The sequence below is a fragment of the Peromyscus californicus genome, unplaced genomic scaffold (assembly GCF_007827085.1).
Source record: "Peromyscus californicus insignis strain IS unplaced genomic scaffold, ASM782708v3 Scaffold_5__1_contigs__length_169319896, whole genome shotgun sequence".
Lineage (NCBI taxonomy): Eukaryota > Metazoa > Chordata > Mammalia > Rodentia > Cricetidae > Peromyscus > Peromyscus californicus.
In genome coordinates, this window is record NW_026294573.1 from 55071094 (window position 1) to 55091901 (window position 20808).

The 20808-nt window shown below is 38.1% G+C and overlaps 1 protein-coding gene across 1 annotated transcript in view; it reads left to right on the forward strand.

The window, feature by feature from the left end:
* The window catches only part of CUNH1orf87 (chromosome unknown C1orf87 homolog), a 70735-nt gene that overhangs the window by 18269 nt on the left and 31658 nt on the right, over nucleotides 1-20808 (forward strand). Inside the window, exons 4-7 of the mRNA XM_052718292.1 lie at nucleotides 10745-10885; nucleotides 11655-11918; nucleotides 15912-16033; nucleotides 20186-20351. Coding sequence (XP_052574252.1) covers nucleotides 10745-10885; nucleotides 11655-11918; nucleotides 15912-16033; nucleotides 20186-20351 — 693 coding nt within the window. The remainder of the gene's footprint in view (nucleotides 1-10744; nucleotides 10886-11654; nucleotides 11919-15911; nucleotides 16034-20185; nucleotides 20352-20808) is intronic.

Consider the following 20808-nt stretch of genomic DNA (forward strand, 5'->3'; position numbering starts at 1 on the left):
CAAAAGCAGAATGTAAAATCATAGTTGTAAAGTATCAAAAGTCGAAGGCTTTCTTGAAGAATCATCCAGATCAGTCCTGATTTATTGGTGGAAACTTCAGTTCAGTGATTTCAGAGTCACAGCTGCTGCTCCTGCTTCTGCCACTGTAAATGTCCCTGGGTGAGAGCTGGCAACCTTTCTGCAGGTAGTATGGGAGCTTCCAGACAGAGGGCAGAAGAAGGCCAAAGTAGGGCAGGTAGGGCTTGAAAGGACTGGACAGCAACCCAGGGTGATTCTGCACCCCAACAAAGAATGGGTGATCTTCCAACTCCACAATCTCCATCCTCTTGCCTCCAACAAGTTGGCCAACAAACTTTAACCCTTGTTCTTCCAAGCACTTTTTCAAGACTGGATTCATCTCAGATCGGTGGTGGTGCCTCTCTTCTAAGTAGTCTGCGTCTCCCTAGAGTTCCCTCATGATTGAGTTCTTGGTGTGGATCAGGATTCCCTCCCTTGCCCAGCAACTTATAGAAGGTAGAAGAAAATGAAAACCAGTTGTGGTTGCCTTCATTTTCTTCTACCCTGTATATGTAGCTGTAGAGTGAGAATCATTATGTATGTACTCTTTGCTCTCCTGCTCAATTAATTTCACAAACAAGGATTCTACTAGCAAGAAAAAAAGTTTGTCCTATCTAAAACTTTAAGAACTCCTTCCTCACAGTTTAAGCTAGCAGCCATGATTTGCTGCTTTCTATCCCAAATCACCCAGTGATCCAAGGAACACATCTTTAGTTCATGGAGAAGGAAACTGAAAGATGAGATCAGTTGCCTTGCCAGTATCATAAGGCTGAGAAGTGTCATCTGATGATTCATGCTCAGATTCTAGGCCCTGCTGTTCCCAGATTGAATCCACTCCTTTGCCTGGATACAAACAAAGCCATTGTAGCACATAAGCTAATTTTAATCTCGATGCTCATCCCCCTATGTTCAGCTCCTCACTGCTGACATGGAGTATGCGTTTACCATGACCACCTGGAAGAAGTTTGCTGTATCAGTTCAGCTCATGGACTTCCTAGATTTGGAGTCTTTGCTGGTTCTGTAATACCAAAGGGAAATGACTTTCCTCTCTCTGCTTAGAATTCATTATGGGTTTGTAAGAGGCTCAGTGTGGGACACCAGTTACCAAATACAGGAAGGCCTCCTGGGAGGTGTGGGGACTGACTAATTGGTTCTGTCTGCCAGGCAGGCATGTAATGCTGCCTTGCCAGATGGCAGCCACAGTTGCCTGGTACAGAAACCCTCATTACCACCTTGACTAAGTGGTAAATGGAATCCTGCTGTAGTTATAGAAGCACACCAATCAGAACAACTTCCAGATCTTTATCACTCACACATAGATAAAAATAAACCTGGGAGGTAGCCCACAATCTGGACAGATTAATTCGCTCCGAAAGAAAAGTTCCTGATGAAGACTGATCCAGCATGAAGGACGCAAGCAAACATCAAAGAGCAGATGATGGTCAAAGGATGTCCTTAATAGGAGGTAAGGCTTAGCATGTTATGAAAACACAACACTTTATATATGCAAGAATAGTAAGACATCTAGAAATCAACAGGACAAGCCTTAACCTCACACCTGAATGAGGCTTGGAGATCTTGAAGGAGTTGTCTAAGGTCTCCTAAGATGAGAATTGGGCTATTATGTAACTAATCTTTTTCTTCCTATGGATAACCCTGTGAAAATGTTTCAAACATGCACACACAGTTTCTCAGAAACATTAGTTCCGATTTCTCTGCTAAAAAATTCTTTTAAAGAATGTGTGACTAACATCCAAGACAGTAACACGATTTTAAAATATGAATTAGAGTGCCTATAGCATCTGGCGGTATGAAGACAGAAGTGCGAGTGCTTTCATTTTACTAGCTATCACAGCCAGTCTGCAACTGTGCTCTTCAAAGCCCTGTTGCACAGTTGGCATTCAGCTACATGGTAGAACCCTATGGTTTTGCCTTCCCTGTAGAGATGAGTGGACAAATACGAGGGGACTCCCCACTTACATGTGCATTTACAGTTCAATTCTCCATGTTCAAAGCAGGGCCTTTGTTCTTGCTCATCTCCCTCTGACCTGATTCCAAATGGTCTCTGTGGTACTCCTGCATTTGTGCCAGCAAGAAACCTAGACATGCCTTCCTCTTCTCACTCCAGAACTCTGATGTCCAACCAGTCACTGAGTTCCTTAAATTAGTCCTTTCCAGTGTCTCATTCTTTTGTTTCCTCTGTTATTGATCTAATCAGAGTCCTATTCTGTCTTACTATAGCAATTCTAATGATCTTCACACCCCTGGATTATTTTTTTTGTTTGTAAACTCCCCTCCTTGCACTGGCCAGCTAATACAAGAAACGTTGCCATGTAACGCCTAGTATTTGGGTGGTTGATGACAATTACCATGTGCACTCACATCTACAGGTGTGAGCTAAGTCAGCCTTAATTGATCCCAGTTGGAATTGGCTGGGCTGTCTCCAAACTGTAAATTTGTTTCAGGTATTATTTCTCTTACATTTTGTCTTTATTATATTTTCACTTATTGTGATATATATTTTTCTTATTGTAATACATATAATTTATAATATATATAAAGAATATATGTATTATTAAAATATATCTATATACATACATACATACATACACAAATAACATCAATTAATTTTTAAAAAGAGGACCTAAATTTGAAAAAGCAAGGAGCAATACATGAGAGGGTTTGAAGGGAGGAAAGGGAAAGGGCAAATGATATAGTTATATTATAATCTCAAAAAATAAAAGAAGCAGTAAAAAATGTTTCAAAGAATATACATGTATAAACATTTTTAAAGAATATATATGTGAGAGGAATTCTAATAAAATGTGTGTGTGTGTGTGTGTGTGTGTGTGTGTGTGTGTGTGTGTGTGTGTGTGTTTGCCACATCTTTTAGGAAGAACTTCAAAACCTATCAGCTTTAGCCTCTACTTCAAACATTTAAAATTGGTTGGTAATCCCATTGCCCTGACATAAAATTCAAACCTCTTCACCCAGTTCTCTCTACTCTATTTCCTTTCACTAAATAAAATTCCACCCCATAAATAGAATTCTCTTATCCTTCCCTAATTTTCTTATGCTATTCATTTTTTTAAATAATTTATTTTTTGAGAACTTCCTCCATGATCTACATCATTCTGACCCATCTCACTCTCCCTCCAACTTTCTCCATGTCTCCTTCTCTCAAGTTTATGATCTCTTCCCTAATTAAACACTGTCATTCATAATAGTCTCAAAAAAACAGTATAGGAATAACCCTAACCAAGAAGAATGCTACAAAAGACTTCCAAAGGGATTTAATAAACTTTAAATCTTTGAATAAAGAGATTGAGGAAGATATGAAGAAATAGAAATATCCCCATACTAATGGGCTGTTAGAATTAATATTGTGAAAGTGATCATTCTATCAAAAGCAATTTATAGTATTAATGCAATCTCAATCAATATCCCCACAACATTCTTCACAGAAATAGAAAAACCATCCTAAAATTCATCCAGACCTACAAAGGACCCAGGACAACTAAAGAAATTCTAAGTAAAAAGAGAAATTCTGGAGGTACCAGAAGTCCAGATTTCAGGATATATTAAAAAAGCTGTAGGAATAAAAACATCAGGGTATTGGCACAAAAAAAAAAAACAGACACATAAACAAATGAACAAAATAGAAGACTCAAACAGAAGTGCATATAACTACAGCCATTTGATATTTGACGCAGATGCCAAAAATGCACACTGAGAAAACAGAGCATCTTCAAAAACTGGTGCTGGAAAAACTGAACATCCATATACAGAAGAATGAAATTAGACCCATATACATCAATATATAAGATTTTTTTGGTTTCCAACATTTCTAATGCCCCCAAGAAAAATTAGTATGAATGAAATTCTTATGCTTTATTTTTAACAATTCTTACAGGCAAATGTCACAAAACTAACATTGACTGAAATTATTGCAGACTGCTCTGTCATCCAAAAGCAGGATTTTATGATTGCCCTTGGATAAAGAACAGACCCTAGCAAGTCCTAAAGGGAATTCATGGCTTCCCTCTAGTCTCCCTCTGCAGCTTTATCTTTTACCTGTTCCAAAAGTTAAATTAGATTCTGAAAAGATCTCTCCCTCTTGCTAGTACACTGTGTACTTCTCTAGCATTTTCTATATTCATGTCCCTTTTTCTGTCATCTTTCTTCCCTTCCCCTTCCTCCCCAGTGGTTAGCCTATCAAATCTAACTTCTTTTTCAAGAGTAGACATAGGTGACACTGCCTGTGGATCTATGAGCCATTCCAGTAGGGCTTTCTCTACCCTATATTGTATTTCTGTCACAGTTCCTTACTGTGCATCTCACTCTTTTCAAGTCATGAAAGCAATGGCTGATTCTGCTCTGTTCATTTTCGGGCCTATCGCAGTGCCTGGCAGATACTAGAGAAACAATTATATATACAAACATACGTGCATCATACATACATGAATGCATGCATACATATGCCTGTGTGTGTGTGTGTGTGTGTGTGTGTGTGTGTGTGTTCTGCAAACCTCTGCTTTCTACCTGTAAAAAGGAGCTAATTTCATCTACTCCATGGAGTTGACATAAGAGTAAAATTGATTGATATAAGTCCACATAAGAGTAAAATTGATTGATATAAGTCCCCATATGGTACTTTGTTCAGAGTATGTCACATAACAAATAACTCTTCTTTATGTGAATATTCTGTAACTGGTATTCTTACCCACTCTGGAGAATCTGTAGATTTGCCTTAAAATAATTCATAATTACAAAGCACCTATAGTTTGCTGTTATGTTGATGGTTATTTACCACCATGGTCAGTTGACTGAAAACCATAAGTTGCCCCAGTCCCTTTGATAGTATCTCTAATTGCCTGGCACTAAAACTAATCAAAGATCTGGATTTTTACCAAGATTTTGTTAAAACCAAGTATGGGCCAAGACTATAAATTGATGAACACAAATAGCTTGGAATTAATGGTTGCTTTTTCTAAGAGTGAAGAAGATATATTGTCCTATTGTGGGATAATCTTTTTGTACACTATGAAAATGTGTCTTTGCCAAGGCACCTTCTGATTGGTTTAATAAAGAGCTGAATTGCCAAAAGCTAGGCATGAGAGGATAGGTGGGATTTCTGAGGAAAGAGAAGAAGAAAAGGAATCTAAGTGCTTGGATTATGCTGGCAAGATGCAACAATATGGTATAGAGGAGAGGTGACCGAGCCACGTGGCAAAATGTAGATTAATAAAAGCAGGTTAAGTTACAAGAGCCAGTTGGGGAAAAGCCTAAATTAAAGGCCAAGCTTTCATAACTAATACTAAGTTTCTATGTCATTACTGGGGAGCTGAAAGTCTCATAAAGGAAAGTCTGGCTACATTTGAGAGTTTACTACATTTGGTGCCCAATGTCCAGCATATAAATCCACACAGGGCCTGCAAAAGCTGAAAAAAATTCTGAACATGGAGTCATGTGGTGGTATTATGTTCCCTAAAATATTATGCACCCTAATAAATTTTTCTGGGGTCAGAGAACAGACAGCCACTAGATACAGAGGCTAGAAAATGGTGGCACTCACACCTTTAATCCTAGCATTCCAGAGGCAGAAATCCATCTGTTCAAGGATACAGCCAAGCAAGGTGACTCACACCTTTAATCCCAGGGAGTGATGGTAGAAAGCAGAAAGGTATATAAAGCGTGAGGACCAAAAACTAGAAGCATTTGGCTGGTTAAGCTTTTAGGCTTTGAGCAGCACAGTTCAGCTGAGATTCATTCTGAATGAGGACTGAGAAGCTTCCAGTTTGAGGAAACAGGATCACCTGAGGAATTGGTGAGGTAAGGTTAGCTGTGGCTTGTTCTGTCTCTCTGATCTTCCAGTGTTCACCCCAATTCTTGGCTCTGGGTTTGTTTTATTAATAAAGACTCTTTAAGATTCATGCTACAGAGTCAGACACAGCTTCTGGGCAACCTTGGACTTTTAAGGAGGCTGGGTATTTGTAGTATACAGAGGCAGCCCCTTTAATACAGCAGAACACTTGAGCAAACTGTGCACTACTGGGGCAGGAGATTAGGTAAAAAAAAAAAACATGAGGCTCAGCTAGCACCCACCAGAGGTGGGGTGGAGCCAGCCACCAGCGACATGTGCTAGTGGAGTTTTGCTGTGGCTGGCATAACAGTTTAAAGTTTGACTCATGTGGTCTAAAAAACACTGCAGAGGCACACACACACACACACACACACACACACACACACACACACACACACTAAAAAAAGAGCCAGTTCCAAGAATGCCTCTGAAGAGATGAACAGATAAAATATGTTTAAAAATATGCTTAAGTGTAAAGAAAGAAAAGAAATTGTATATAGACAGTTATAAAAAATAAGCAGTTTAAAAATAATAAAATAAAGTCTTTAAAGAGAGTAAAATAAACAAACAAACAAACAAACAAACAAACAAATAAGCCACATAAGGATGGGAAATACACAGGGTGCCTAGATCCTGTATTTTGTTAACTTTAAATTTTTGAATGTTAATGAGCTAATGACAAATGCTGCTGAGAGACATTCAATTGTAGAAAAAACTGCTAAATTAAACCAACCTATATATCCCTTTGCTCATCGATGCAAGCAGTGAACTCATCAGGAAAATGCCAGCGAGCTCAATCTGGTGGTGAGGATAAAGGAGAGCTAGCAGGCTGACCAAACCTGCGACTACCCAGGTGACCCAGAACTAGGGTAATGTGTCAGCCCATCCCAACATTCACTCCATCTGTGATCTGCTGGAGGATGTGAAGGGATGGGTTCCTGCAGAACCAAAGCTGTAGGATCTCCACAACACAAGGCAACAACAGGATAACCAGGAGGAGTTCTAATGAGGGCCCAGCATTGATAGTATAGCAGAAACCAGAGGCCTTGAACCAGACCAATTACTTTCTGCAATGAACACTTACAAGTTAAAGATATATGGATAAAAGAGTTTAATGTGTGACTCACTGTGTCACACTACAGCCTCCATGATGAGATTGGGTTTTTCCTTTTTTTCTCTTTTTTCTTTCTTCTCTTAAATTTTATTTCATTTTATTTGGTGTTGAGGAGGTTGCAAAGGCAGAGGGTGGATATGAAGGGATGGCAAAATGAATGGGATGGAGATGCATGATGTGAAAAACACAAAGAATAAATAAAAAGAAAGAGAAAAATGTTTTTAAAATGTTTTAACTTCAAAATGGAAGTCAGAAAATATGTTGCATTTGTGAAGAGGTTTTGCTTTTGCTTCTATGGGAAACAAAATATTACGGATTTACTCAAAATTAATAAATATTATGTTTGATTGGGGGAAAGCTCCTGAAAATCCTAGCTAAGACATGAAGGAAAAGAACAAGAAAAACTACAAGACAGGTAACATACAAGCTGATCCCTTGACATAGGAACAACTCTGAGACTGGATGAGACATGATAAATCTTGTTGGTTACAAAGTCCTCATGACTTATTATTATATGCCATCTTTTCATATAGCATGGATACAGATTTATATTACAGCTTAGTTATGCCATTCAAACAGACTTATAAAGTGACAGATGCCTTTTATCTGCTCAAACATAAATTTAAAAAAATCATCTTTAGCTGATTGTGCACACCTCAATTCCATACTTGTGTTAATTCAGATATACATGTTACCTTTAAAAGTTTGTGTGTTTTCAGAAAAAAAAAAAGGACCAGACAAAAATGAAGACAAGTAACCCAGGTGATCCAACCTCTCAAAATGCCTTTGTTGTAGGTTTTTCAAAATTTTACAACCAGAACAACTTCAAAGCTGCTAGCTGAGGTGGTCAAGCCTCACAGACTACTCCAGCCAGGAGTAGTACTTCAGATAAGCTCTATACCTTCCCATCACACAGAGACTAAAGAAAAAAGTAATACAGCTAGCGCTCCCAGGACTTGACCATTATTCCAATTTTCTCAGGGTCCCCTAAATGTGCTACTGCCCCAGAGAACAGGAAGCATTCTAAGAGAACATAATGCCCACATTCTCAAGGTGTGGCACGGGGGAGGACGTTGGTTGTTCAGTGAATTACAGATGTTTGTCATTGTTTAGGGGGATTGGTTGCAAGTTGTTATTGGTAATGATCAGGAAAAAACTAAGCAAGTGTGGTTAGATTTGGGGATCTTGTTCTGAAAATAAAAAAGGTGGGATATAGGAATGATAGGATAAAAGGGTAGATTATTGAATCTATTTTTTAAACTAGAAAGCAACTACTAATCTCAAATATTTTACATTGTTATGGATTTGTGTCTATTGACACAAATTTAAGGTTATTTTTGTTTTAACGTGTATATATATTTCTTCTCTTGTTTGAGGTATTGTACCCATGTACCTCATTGGAAAATATTATGTCAAGTTCTAGTCCTTAAAGGCTATTATTACAAACTAATTAATAAATGTAGGTTAGTAGTTAGTCATATATAACAATCAAACATAGAGTCATGTCAGGTATGTTTTCAAGATCAAACAGAGATATATTTTAAATAGATAGATATTCTTCAAACACTTCAGAGACCGACAGAGAATATGGCATTTAAAATATTTTTAATTACATAAGGTTTTGCATGACAGTAAGACACATCTGCTCCTGGCAGCACCACTTACTTCAAAAAAGAATGATGGGTATTGAAGAACCTTCCTATGGAGTTTGATTTCTTTGTGGCAAACTTAACCACTGGGCAAAGAAATTGCCCTTGCCTCAACTGCTGACAGTATGCTGTCCACATTGGATAAGCAGGACACAAAAGAACATTGTTGAAGGCCACTACTGAATATTACCAAGACAAGGGAGGACAGTCCTTCAAAAATTCCTGCTTCACAGAAAAGTATGTTAGATATTCTAGGCCTATAAGTCAAAGATAGATGCCCCAACATTGCAGAGGAACATTGGGTGACTGTCCAGACAGCCAAATGTCTTTGTCATTTCTATAATTTTGGAAGTTGTTTGCTCTGAACTTCCTGTTTACTCAGGTAATATTATATCCTTCACAGATCTTTGATGGGATTGAAGACTAGATAGTTATACCATTTTCTTTATTACCAAAATCAAAAATGAAACTTACAAAAGAGATGTAAAATTTATAAAGGTTGAGAGACATAACAGCTTAAATTGTTTATCTAAGGTCTAAAAAGATATTTTTAAGTTGATAATACAAGTTGTGATAAAAAGTGGTTTAGGTATAAACCTTTGGATTCATCAGTATAGGATAGACAATAGAATTTTTTCTCTGAATTTTCCAAATACAGATGGACTGGACATTGTGAATGTAATTCTTACCAGACAATTATTCTTAGTGTCTATAGTTTCACTGTATTAGAGTTAAAACCTTTTCTTTTTATTTAGACAAAATGGAGAAATGTTGTGGGATATTCTTTTTGTATATTGTGAAGATGTGTCTTTGACAAGGCACCTTTGGATTGGTTTAATAAAGAGCTGAATGGACAATAGCTAGTCAGGAGAGGATAGGTGGTATTTCCAGAGAGAGAGAGAGAGAGACGAGAAGGAATCTAGGTGCTTGATGTGAAGCAAGTTGGACATACAGTACAGAGGAGAGATAACTAAGCCAAATGCAAAACATAGATTAATAAAAATGGATTTATTAACATACAAGAGCTAGTTTTGGAAAAGCCTAAGCTAAAAGCCAAGCTTCCACCATTAATATTAAATCCCCATGTCATTATTGGGGAGCTGGCAGTCTTACAAAGGAAAGTCTGACTACATTTGAGAAATCTTGCTGTGCTGTCCTATTTAGGGCATGTGGGAAAATACCAACTTCACTCAAAATGATGAAGGAGATTGGAGGGAAAACACAAGGCCAAAGTTTGTGAAGTTTCTTGGGGTCATCAAGGCAAGACAGCACAAATGGCTTACTGATTAGGTTGAAGTATTTCTCCCAAACTAGGACAGAAAGATTGCTCCTGAGCATCTGAATTCTGGTACTAGCTATACAATAATTTAAAGTATGAAAGTTACATAAAGGCAGTAGCTAGTTAGCTTATGGAAAGTGTTTCACTAGCAAGTCATTTACTGTGTCCAGGATCTAACTATCCCTAGGCAGATCAATCTCCCCTAGTCAGTAAGGCCCTGTCAGCTAACATGATCAACCACCATAAAATACAGAAAAAGTTTAAAGCATCAATAATTCACCATATTCTATGGCACAATGAAATAATGTTTTAACCTTGAACCTAAATTATTTTGTTATAAACTTTAATAATATTTTTGGGGAGTAACATTTTTAGTTTCTTTTACTCTTGGCAAAGTTCATAATTGCCTTTACCACCCTTTATGAACTTGCTAATTAAAACAGTCTATGAAGAATCCTGTTTTTGATAAGAGCACACTTTACCTACAAACACATTATGTTCTACCTATTTTTGGTTTGTCAGAGACACCTTTCTTGCACAGATAAGATAGTATCTAATTGTTCACATTTTTGTTCAACATGTGTTAATTGTCTAATGCTGAAAATGGTGTGGAGCAAACCTTCACTGGGAATTCAGTAACTCAATGATTCAATGGGCTGAAGTTCATTTACAACTGGAATTTGCTAAAACAAGATGCTTGGCTCACTCATGTTTTCCCTGTTTCTTTTCTTTTCCTTTCCCCATTTCTTCTCTTTGCTTATGTTTGTCTTTGTTTCTTTAAGATTTCCCATGAGGCAAATGTCTACTGCAGCTCTGTACCAACTGGAGACCAGTCTCTATCCTATATTCACTGTCACCCCAGTAGAAAGTCTAGAGATTGGTCCTTGGAACATATAACAAAGGACAGCTCTGAACAACCTGAGGTGTGTATAGTGAATTATTGGCTTGTTTTCTATAGCTGTGTGGATAATGAGCATTATTCATTGACTACTTATTTTCATGTGAAATACTAATTATAAAGTCTGAGGATGGATGGACAGATGTCATAATCTCTGTGCTCAGCAGTTTTGCAGGAATCTTCCTTGGGAACTTTATAGGCAAACATACAAACCTCAACTCCTTTCACTCCAAATTTCCCAGAAGGGCTCCTGAAGTCCAGTTAACCCAATATGAATTCAGTTTTTATCTTTTGTTTCATTCTCAGCACTAAGCTTGTCAATCTGAAAAGTCTTTAAAATTTATTCTAAATTTTTTTTTTTTTTTGGTTTTTCGAGACAGGGTTTCTCTGTGTAGCTTTGCGCCTTTCCTGGGACTCACTTGGTAGCCCAGGCTGGCCTCGAACTCACAGAAATCCGCCTGGCTCTGCCTCCCAAGTGCTGGGATTAAAGGCGTGCGCCACCACCGCCCGGTTCTAAATTTTTATTCAAGATGAAATGTTGTTATGCTCATTGTACACAACAATGATAGGTATTAAAGAGCCTATGTATGCCCTCCCAGAAGAATTATTCCCTTTCTTCCTAAGGAACAGATCCCGGGCCCCATAATCTAATGAAACTACCTTCTTGTCTTATCTTAGGCCAACCCTGCAGGTGTAAACTGTGACACTTGCCCCAGTGATTTCTGCTTCCTCCCCAGGTCTTTAACCATCTTGTCTCAGAGCTCTGTTCACATTTCTATTCTTTATTATGTTAGGAAATTATCCAGAGACCAAGTATAATGACAAGTGAAGATTCTTTTCTACTCACTTTGGTCAGAAGAGAACTCAAGTCATGCCCATTGAGCTCCAGCCTATGGGACAAACTTCTGAAAGAGCTGAAGACTCTGGACCCCATCTCTTCAGGGTTTCTCCTCCAGTCACAGTTAAGCTGCCTCTTCCTAAGACTTGAAGTCCCTCTTCAGTTCCCAACAGTCAAGCTCCTCTGCCAAAAATTTTCCAGAAGGGATTCTCCTGAAATGGTATGACCATCATGTGATCTGAGATGTGGGTTCCTCTTATGTCTTTGCCTTTAACCAAACAGAATAATAAAATTAAGAAGTTAGTTTTATCTTTGACCATGGCCTTTCCTATGGACCCCTAAGCTTATTCATATTCATGAGTGGAAGTTTTCATCAGAAAACACCAGAATAGGAGATGAAGTTAGGGATCTCAGCTCTGTTCAGTTTCTCTTTAAAGAGTCTCAACTTTCACTGTCTTTTCTAAACATATGAAGCCTGGACTGATTCAAGACAATGGGCCTCCCTGTGTCTGGTGGTAAGCTGACTTGGTCTGCAAGCCTCAGGATAAGAGTAGAGAGCTTGACTAAGACTTCTCATGTGTTGTGACAGTTTCTTAAATGGTCAGAGGTGAAATATAATTTAAAATATAATTTATCACTACCATTTTGGAAACTGGAGCCCAAGGAATTAATGGCAGTTCTGGAGCTGAGACATGAGTTCACTGATGATAAGACCACAGTGGCTTTGGATATGGCCTATTTTGGGGCATTGAGCCCAAACACACTTATGTCTGATTGTAGTACAGTCCAAGTATAGACAAATCACAGAGCTACAGGAAAATATCTTGAAATGGAAATAATAGCAATGAGAAAACCATGAGTGAGTATCATTGACCAGTAGGTCTTAGACAGAGTAGACCTAACAAAGGAAGGGCAGGGTGCTGACCCAAATCCCAGCAGCTGTAACTCTGTGACATGTGACTGTTCTACTCAATGTCCCCGGTGCCCCAGTGATCTTATCTAGGAAATCAAGTCAAAACCAATCTCGTGGGCATCATATCAGGATTTAATGATATGACAAATGAAAAACACGGATGTTATATTTAGCTCTTAGATGCTCAAATAAATGTTTTCTCTCCTCTAAGCTGTTGTAATTGAACCTTTTCTATCCTTATGAGCATTATTTAGCAGTATGTTGAAAATGCATGGCACAAACTACATGAAACTTTAGTTTAATGAAACTTTATGGTTGACTGGCAGTGGTGGCACATACCTTTAATCCCAGCACTCAGGAGGCAGAGGCAGGTGGATTTCTGTGAGTTCACGGCCAGTCTAGTCTACAGAGTGAGATCCAGGACAGGCACCAAAACTACACAGAGAAGTCCTGTCTCAAAAAACCAAAAAATAAAAATAATAATAATAAAACTTTATGGCTCAAGACCTACATCATATGAGACTATCCTTAACTGTCTCCTCTGGTTTTCTGGAGTTCTTGTATCCACTGTCTCTGGATGGCCTCTGTCTTAGCAGTGGACAGCAGTGACCATCCTTCAGTCCCTTACTACATTGGAAAGGAAATTTGGCTTTTTATCACGTAGCTCAATAAATTCTTGTCTCTAGATTAAGTGAATGCATCTAAACTTATAAGCACATATTATATACAATAATCATTCCTGAGATATGAGAGGGAAAAAGAGGCTAAACACTATGTTATTTGCCAGTAGCAACCTAAATCTTCAGTGGTTTAAAATAACAAATGTCATTGATTGATGTTTTGAAACATGGTCTGATGCAACCCAGCCAGCATCTGAAGGTACCTAGGTAGCTGAGGATTACCTTGAGTTTCTGATCCTCCTGCCTCCATCTTACAAGAGGTATGATTATAGGCATTTACCACCACGTCTCATTTTGTTTGCTGCTGGGGATCAACCCCAGGAACTATGTACCATCAGGCACTTTATCAATGGAGCTACATTCTCAAGTCCTGACAGTTGTTAGTTTTTAAATATCCATCACAATTAGAGGCACTAATGCTCTTTGAGCTGCTGGATCCATCCTGATGAAGCAGCTGCTTAGAAATACTTTTACTTGTGATACTTGAGGGGCAAAAGGGAGACTTCCAAGGCTCTCATGCTAGAAGCTTAACCTTCAACCCCAAAACAGTTCTCTGTATTTCTTTTCATAGTACCTTAGCCAGAACTAGCCACAAGGCTCTTCCATGGTTCGGTAAACTTTGTCACTCCTAACACTTTCTTGCCAAAGGAATTTTATGTGGCCTCAAGATGTATAGATATATAAAATAGATATACAAATAACATTTACTGATAATGGATCACAAAGAACTTTCAAAAGTAATTCTTTGGCATACATCAAATTTTAATATCTATAAAAGATGAAAGCAAGTTTACATACTAATGAGATGAATGTGATTATTTACTTAATTATTTATTTTTAGATTTATTTTTTTTACTTTATGTGTGTGTATATTTTGCCTGAATGTATGTATGCATGCCATGCCTGGTGCCCATGGAGATCAGAAAAAAGCATCAGATACAATAGAATTGGACTTCCAGATGGTTGTGAACCACCAGATGGATGCTGAGAACCAAATTCAAGTCTTCTGTAAGAGCAACAAGTGCTGTTAACCACTGAGTCATCCATCCAGCCCCTTATTTATTTTTTAAGTTAAAATATAATTATATCACTTGACCTTCTTTTTCCTACCTCTGATCCCTCCCCTCCAATCCCTACTCAAACTGATAGCCTCTTTTTCTTTGATTAAGATTATTATTACACGTTAGCCAGGCAGTGGTGGCGCACACCTTTAATCCCAGCACTCGGGAGGCAGAGCCAGGTGGATCTCTATGAGTTCAAGGCCAGCCTGGTCTACAGAGCGAGATCCAGGAAAGGCGCAAAGCTACACAGAGAAACCCTGTCTTGAAAAACAAACAAACAACAAAACAAAACAAAAAATATTATTATTACATGTATAAATATGCATAAATACAACTTCTGGGCCAGTTTTCATTGTGTGTGTGTGTGTGTGTGTGTGTGTGTGTGTGTGTGTGTATGATTAATTTCAAGGTTGATCACTTTGCATTGGATAACCATTTAGGCATCTCATTGCTAGGAGAAGGTAATTCTTCCTCACTCAATGGTCATTAGCTACCTGTAGCTTTTTCTCTAGGAGGGATGGCATCCTACCTATAATCCTAGCCTATGGGAAAGGAGGACAAGATCCCTGGAGCAAGCCAGTTAGTGAAACTAGACAAATCAGCAAGCTCTGGGTTCAAGTGAGAGATTCTTCCTTGATACATAAGGCAAAGCATAACCAAGGGAGACATCCAACATCAACCTCTGCCTTCCACACTTGTGCCCACACATGTAAACATTTATACATACATGGACACCATACACATTCATATACACAACAAAAGAATTCAGTCTCAGATGAGTATTTGTTACTGTAGGATGTAGAACATCTTCAATATTTTTCAGATGTTGGTTGATTGAAATTGATCAATACTTTGATTTTGTAATTATCAATGCTAAGAACACTTCATCACAAAAATATTTGTAGTTCAAAATGGCAGAAATCTGTTTAATGCTACTTCTGAAGTTGAAAATTCTATCCTAATTCTAGGCCAAACGTCACTGAGTAAATTTTCATGAAACTCAAATTAGGAAATCAATTAACAGCTTTTAAAACCAAACATTATAACAAAATATCCAAAAATACACTAATTTGATATAATATGCTGAGGAATTATTGTATAAAAATACCATCTTTGTTTTATGTAATTAAGCCCACTGTTTCTGTATGGGCAGAAAAAACTATGCACAGTAAGAATCCTGCAATTCCCAACACATGTGGTCTAGAGTCCAAGGCAAGGTGTTTCATACAGGGCTCACTGGTGTTGTACAATATGATGCAAGCGCAGTTAAGTGTATACGCTGTGTGATCAGACCAAGGCTATAGCGAAGTAAACAGTGTATGAGAAAAATGTCTTGTATGTTGGGTTTTGAATGAGTATGTGGTTATTGCATGTTCACTGCCCAGAATTTAAGTAGTTGGGTTTAGCATAAACCATTAATAATTATGGCCTGAATATTTTAAATAGGATTTTTTAAAACTATCATTGGTAAACATTTTTCGAGTACATTGGCTCCATTAGGCCTCTTTCCCTTAAATGCAAATTAAGTAAAGATGTTCTATTTTATATTTAATTTTCAGGTGAATTATGGAGAGCTACTCTGCTTTTTAAAAGGAGCAAGTTCAGATAAATTGCAGAAAAATGAAACTGCTGTACACAGTAACCCAAGGAACTCTCCAAGTCAAAGCCACCATAGACAAAGGTATTCTCTCCCTTTTTGTAGGCATATTGTTCTTCCATATCTCAGGCCATGCTGCTGTAGTGAATTGAAGTATTGTTGCTAGCTAGTTTTGAAAGTTCAATGTTTAAGATGAAAGATGCTTAGGTTTTGGTTTCCAGATATCACTTCCTTTCTTATCTTTATACAACAGGAGAAAAAAAAACCCAGAAAATAAAAACCTTGTAACCTCTCCTACAGCAGTGTTAACCCCTTTCATGAAGTCTCCAGCCTCATGAGCTAAGGCTCTAGAGTTTGAATTTGTGAAACCAACATTTAGTCCATTGCCTGAGACTTCTAGAGCTTTCAGGATAGTAGAGGCACATTCACTAGGGTAACGTACCCAGTTCACAAACAATTGGCTTGTATGTATTCTCTCTCTCTCTCTCTCTCTCTCTCTCTCCTCTCTCTCTCTCTCTCTCTCTCTCTCTCCTTCCCACATCCCTCCTTTCCCTCTCCATCCCCATCCTTATACCCCCTCCTTCTCATCTCTTTCCCTCTCAGCATAGAAGGTAATTCTCATTAACTTCATGTATTTCTTAATACCAAAATATCTGCCTTTTTGTTTATGTTTCAAAAAGAAAAATCTCATTACAAAATAAGAAAGAATCATGTAGGGTGTAAAACTCACCTATAAAGTGTTTGGTTAGTGAAGTCCTAGATTATTGGTACTGGCACAGGGTGTGAAATATAAAAATCACTAATATTTCTGCTTGATCACAAGCAAGAGAAATGACAGAAAGTTTTTATCAAAATGTATCTGAGAGTTATATTAAACATGAAGCAGAATGAAGTGTGATATTGTCTGTGTTTCCCAAGAACAGTGAGGGAGTTCAATTGTCAGGAACACAGGCTTTGTTGCCAAAAGCCTGGGCCCAACTTCTTTACCACAGAATAACTATGTGACCTTAGAATCCACTCACCTCTTCTGTGCTTTCAGAGTCCAGTTGGAAATAGAGAGTCAAATAAACTTCCTTTGATTGATTTTTATCTAGTAATAAAGTCAAGGATCAATAAATATAAATTTCCCCTTTTCTGAATATCTTTTATCTTAGATTTAAAAGTGTGTATATCTGTGCTCATGTGTGTGTGTATGTGTGCATGCATGAGTATGTGCATACATATTTATACTTGTGTGGGTATAGGTCAGGAAACCAATAGATATCATGAAAGAGGAGAAAGAGACCAAAAGGGATAGAAGAAAAGAAGTAACAATAGAATGCGTATGTCCTGAAGGCAGATTTTTTGTTGGGGGGGGTACTCTTAGGGAAGGAAGGGAATCACTCAGAGGTATGCAGAGGATAATGAGACACGAGGAACAGGATGATTGAGAGCAAAGTATAATGAGACGTGTCTGCAAAACTGTCATAATGAAATGTTTCTGTATTGTAGTCTAACACAGAAAATTCATTTTAAAAGTAAGTAACAGAGACAAGAGGGTAACTTTGAGCTTCATGCCAGCCTTTTCTACACAGCAAGTTCAAGGCAGGCAGAGGTATGAAGTGAAATTCTGTTGTAAAACAACTAAAAGTCAGATAAAATGAAAGAAAATAAATGTGTACAAGTACAAAGTTCTTTAGAACAGTGCCTGGCATGTGGCATTTTTATTACTTCTCTTTTCCATTAGAAACAAGGCTACTTCATAGTTAGAAGCTATAGCATTGGGGATACATGTCCCTGGGCCAGGCAGTGGAGTCAATTGTGTTCTAGAAATCTTGGCACATCCCACTGGAGTTGCCACATGTACTAGGAAAATCGGGTTTACCCTTTGGGTTTGTAGTGTCATTAATAAAATCATTTATGAAAGAACTCAGAAGAAAGCACAAAGACAATTTTATTAGAAATAAACCCCCAAGGCAGGCAAGATGTAAATCTTGGCAGCTGCCCCACCAGGCCACAAAGATAAAGAAGAGGAAGGAAGTCATGACACACTGTGACATCTGAATTGAGCCAGCAAAGAGGTCAGACATATGGCAGACAGGCCGCTGCTTGGCTGGGAGAGTGAGATTTAGAGAAAAAGTGAACCCCAAAGGGTTATGAAAATCATGCTTAGAAAAGAAATAGAAAGAAGAAAGTCAAGTTATGCCTTCCCAAGTAATGTAGAACAGTGGAAAGACTTAATGAAGCTACATGACTTTGGCTCAGTAAGTGACTGTACAGAGAGGGTGGAAAAGCACATTGTCTCATTAGGGGGATAATTATTCTTCCCATCTGTTTTGCATGGCTTATTGTGAACTTGACTTTTTTAGGGGTGGTCTCTTGGCCAGGTGATTCACCTGCCCAACTGGATTAACTCTTAAGGGAGAAGACATGGTATGTCTCCACCCAGAAATAGGTTCCATTCTTTGATATAATAATACCTTTCTATAGTTCACTCCTTGACTGTAATTCTTAAATTTTACAAAGTTTCATTGCCAAGTACACTCTGCTGGACACAGTAAATCCCTATACTGGATAGGCCTAGTCTCTTCCTTATGGGATCATAATCAACAGAAAATTATATTAGCATATGGATACTCCAGCTAAGTATGGCTCAGGAAACAACTATGTTACTAAGAGCCATGAGCCATAGAAAGTTTAAGTAAGCAGCAACCAGCCTTCATGTGCTATAGATTATGAAATTATGGTCCTGGGAATTTACTGACTATCCAGATGTTGTAAGTGCTAAATAGGAGTGCTCTTCTGGTCCCTGGACAGGATTACATTTCTTTTTCTCATGGTCCAGAGTTCTTTTTCTTCCTGACAGGAATTGCATTAGGAATTATTTGGCATTTGAGGTTAGGAATGGTATCTAACCTAGCCAGCTTTATGTCTCACTTAGTCCTACCATAGTTACTGGCCTATAGAAGGTACTCAATAAATATTTATTGAATAAAATGACATTACCAGGTATCTAAAGATGTTATATCACAATGCTTGGAGGGACACCTAGGGATTTCTATTTTACAAAGGCACACATAGAGATCACTTTAAGTGTTTCAGAGAAGACATTGCTTTGTTCGGAGCAGACAGTGTGTTTGTAGAAACATAGGACTGAGCCTGCAACTAAGGAGGAAGTCTTCTTTATCATCTGCTAGGTGTGGTAGCTCTGTGACAGGAGGGCTACCACACTCATCTCCTAAAGTGAGACAGATGAAATATACTCCTGCAACAGCCTTTCCAGAAATCCTTCCATCTACAGTACATTCCACACAGAACCTACCCAGTTAGCATTCAGCAAACTGAGCAAGGGCCAAAGCCCAATGAATCCTGACCCTTAGTAACTGTTATGGAAAGAAAGGAGGGAGGAAAACTTGTAATTCAAATCAGAAACCCAGATATCTGATTGGCAGAGTCTGCATACCACTGAAAGGAGCCTGGTGTATGTGGGTGTGAGATGTGGATGCCACATCTTCCTTCTGAGGAAGTGACACTTCACTTTGTAAGTGTAAATCAGTTTGAACTTCACAGAGGAGGTGTGATTCAGATGGATCAGGAGGAAAAAATGGATTTGGATGCAAAGGGTTCACTAAACAGATCAACATAACGTATGAGTGCCCAGCTACTGTTACCATTCATCTATTATTTAAAGAAGAAACAGCCAGATATGACTGTCTTAATAATTTTATATTTGCATGTTAGACTATAAGTAAATGTAAATCCCAAAACACTAGGTCTTCCAGACATAAAGAGGAAGTTTAGAAAGCATGTAATACCTCTGCCCAGTACAGGGTTTCCTATGTAAATCTCCCCATTACAATATCACAGCATCTGTGTGGCTTTGCTCGTAGCAATCAGTAGTTTAGAAAACTATGAGTAATTAATTCAATTTAAAAACAGAAAGATTAAGTAAGTTAATATCATGTACTCTTTGTTGCCATTTTCTTCTCCAATGAGAAATGAGAACGAGAGGACAGCTTAAGTGCCTAGGTCCATGCAATAACCCAGTTGATTTGCTCCTCTGAGAAGAAATTGCAGAGCTCATTTCTGTGAAAAGGAGGTGTGTTAATCTATGAAAATTGCACATGCATCCCATGTCCAGGTTACTAAAACTTAGGTGGAATCTCAGGGAATAGCTGAACTGAGAAACACAACATGAAAACACAGACTTTTAGCAGGCCATCTTTTTCATAGCCTTTTATTTGCCTCTGTAATCAGCACACCACCTCAAGGTACTGGTTTACTGTCCAAAGTGAACAAGAGCTTGCTGGAGATTTTGAAGATGGCACTAAGAACATGCCAAGGCAAATTCAACATAGACAACCTCAACCTGAGCCTTCAAAAAGAAGATCACTCATTCTCTGGCTGTCTCCCTTTGCCCAAGGTAACTGAAAGTAGATTTCAGGTTTGTCAAGAGTCAACAGAACTAAAGCAGAACATTAAGTCTATATTAACCGTAAGGCACAGCTATGGTCTGTGTTCTCTCTGTGGATTACATTACACAATTGTTTTTTTTGTGTGTGTGTGTATGTGTGTGTGTACTTGAGAAGAGAAAAACAAAATAGAGGAGAGATTTTTAAAATGTGCAGAATTGGTCCAGCAATTACTTACATTGTGCTATATTTAATGTTAATAATAGAAAATATGATAATATCCAAATAATACTTCACAATGGAAACAAGTACCTTTTCAAGGCCAAACTCACTTCTCACATCCTCTCCCAGCTTCTACTGGGGCCAGCATGTGGCATCTCATGCCTTGGGAACACCATATTTTAGGATTGATGTAATTTATTGTGGATAGAGCTCAGCATGCTGATTTGAGACAGTAATTACCAGTGC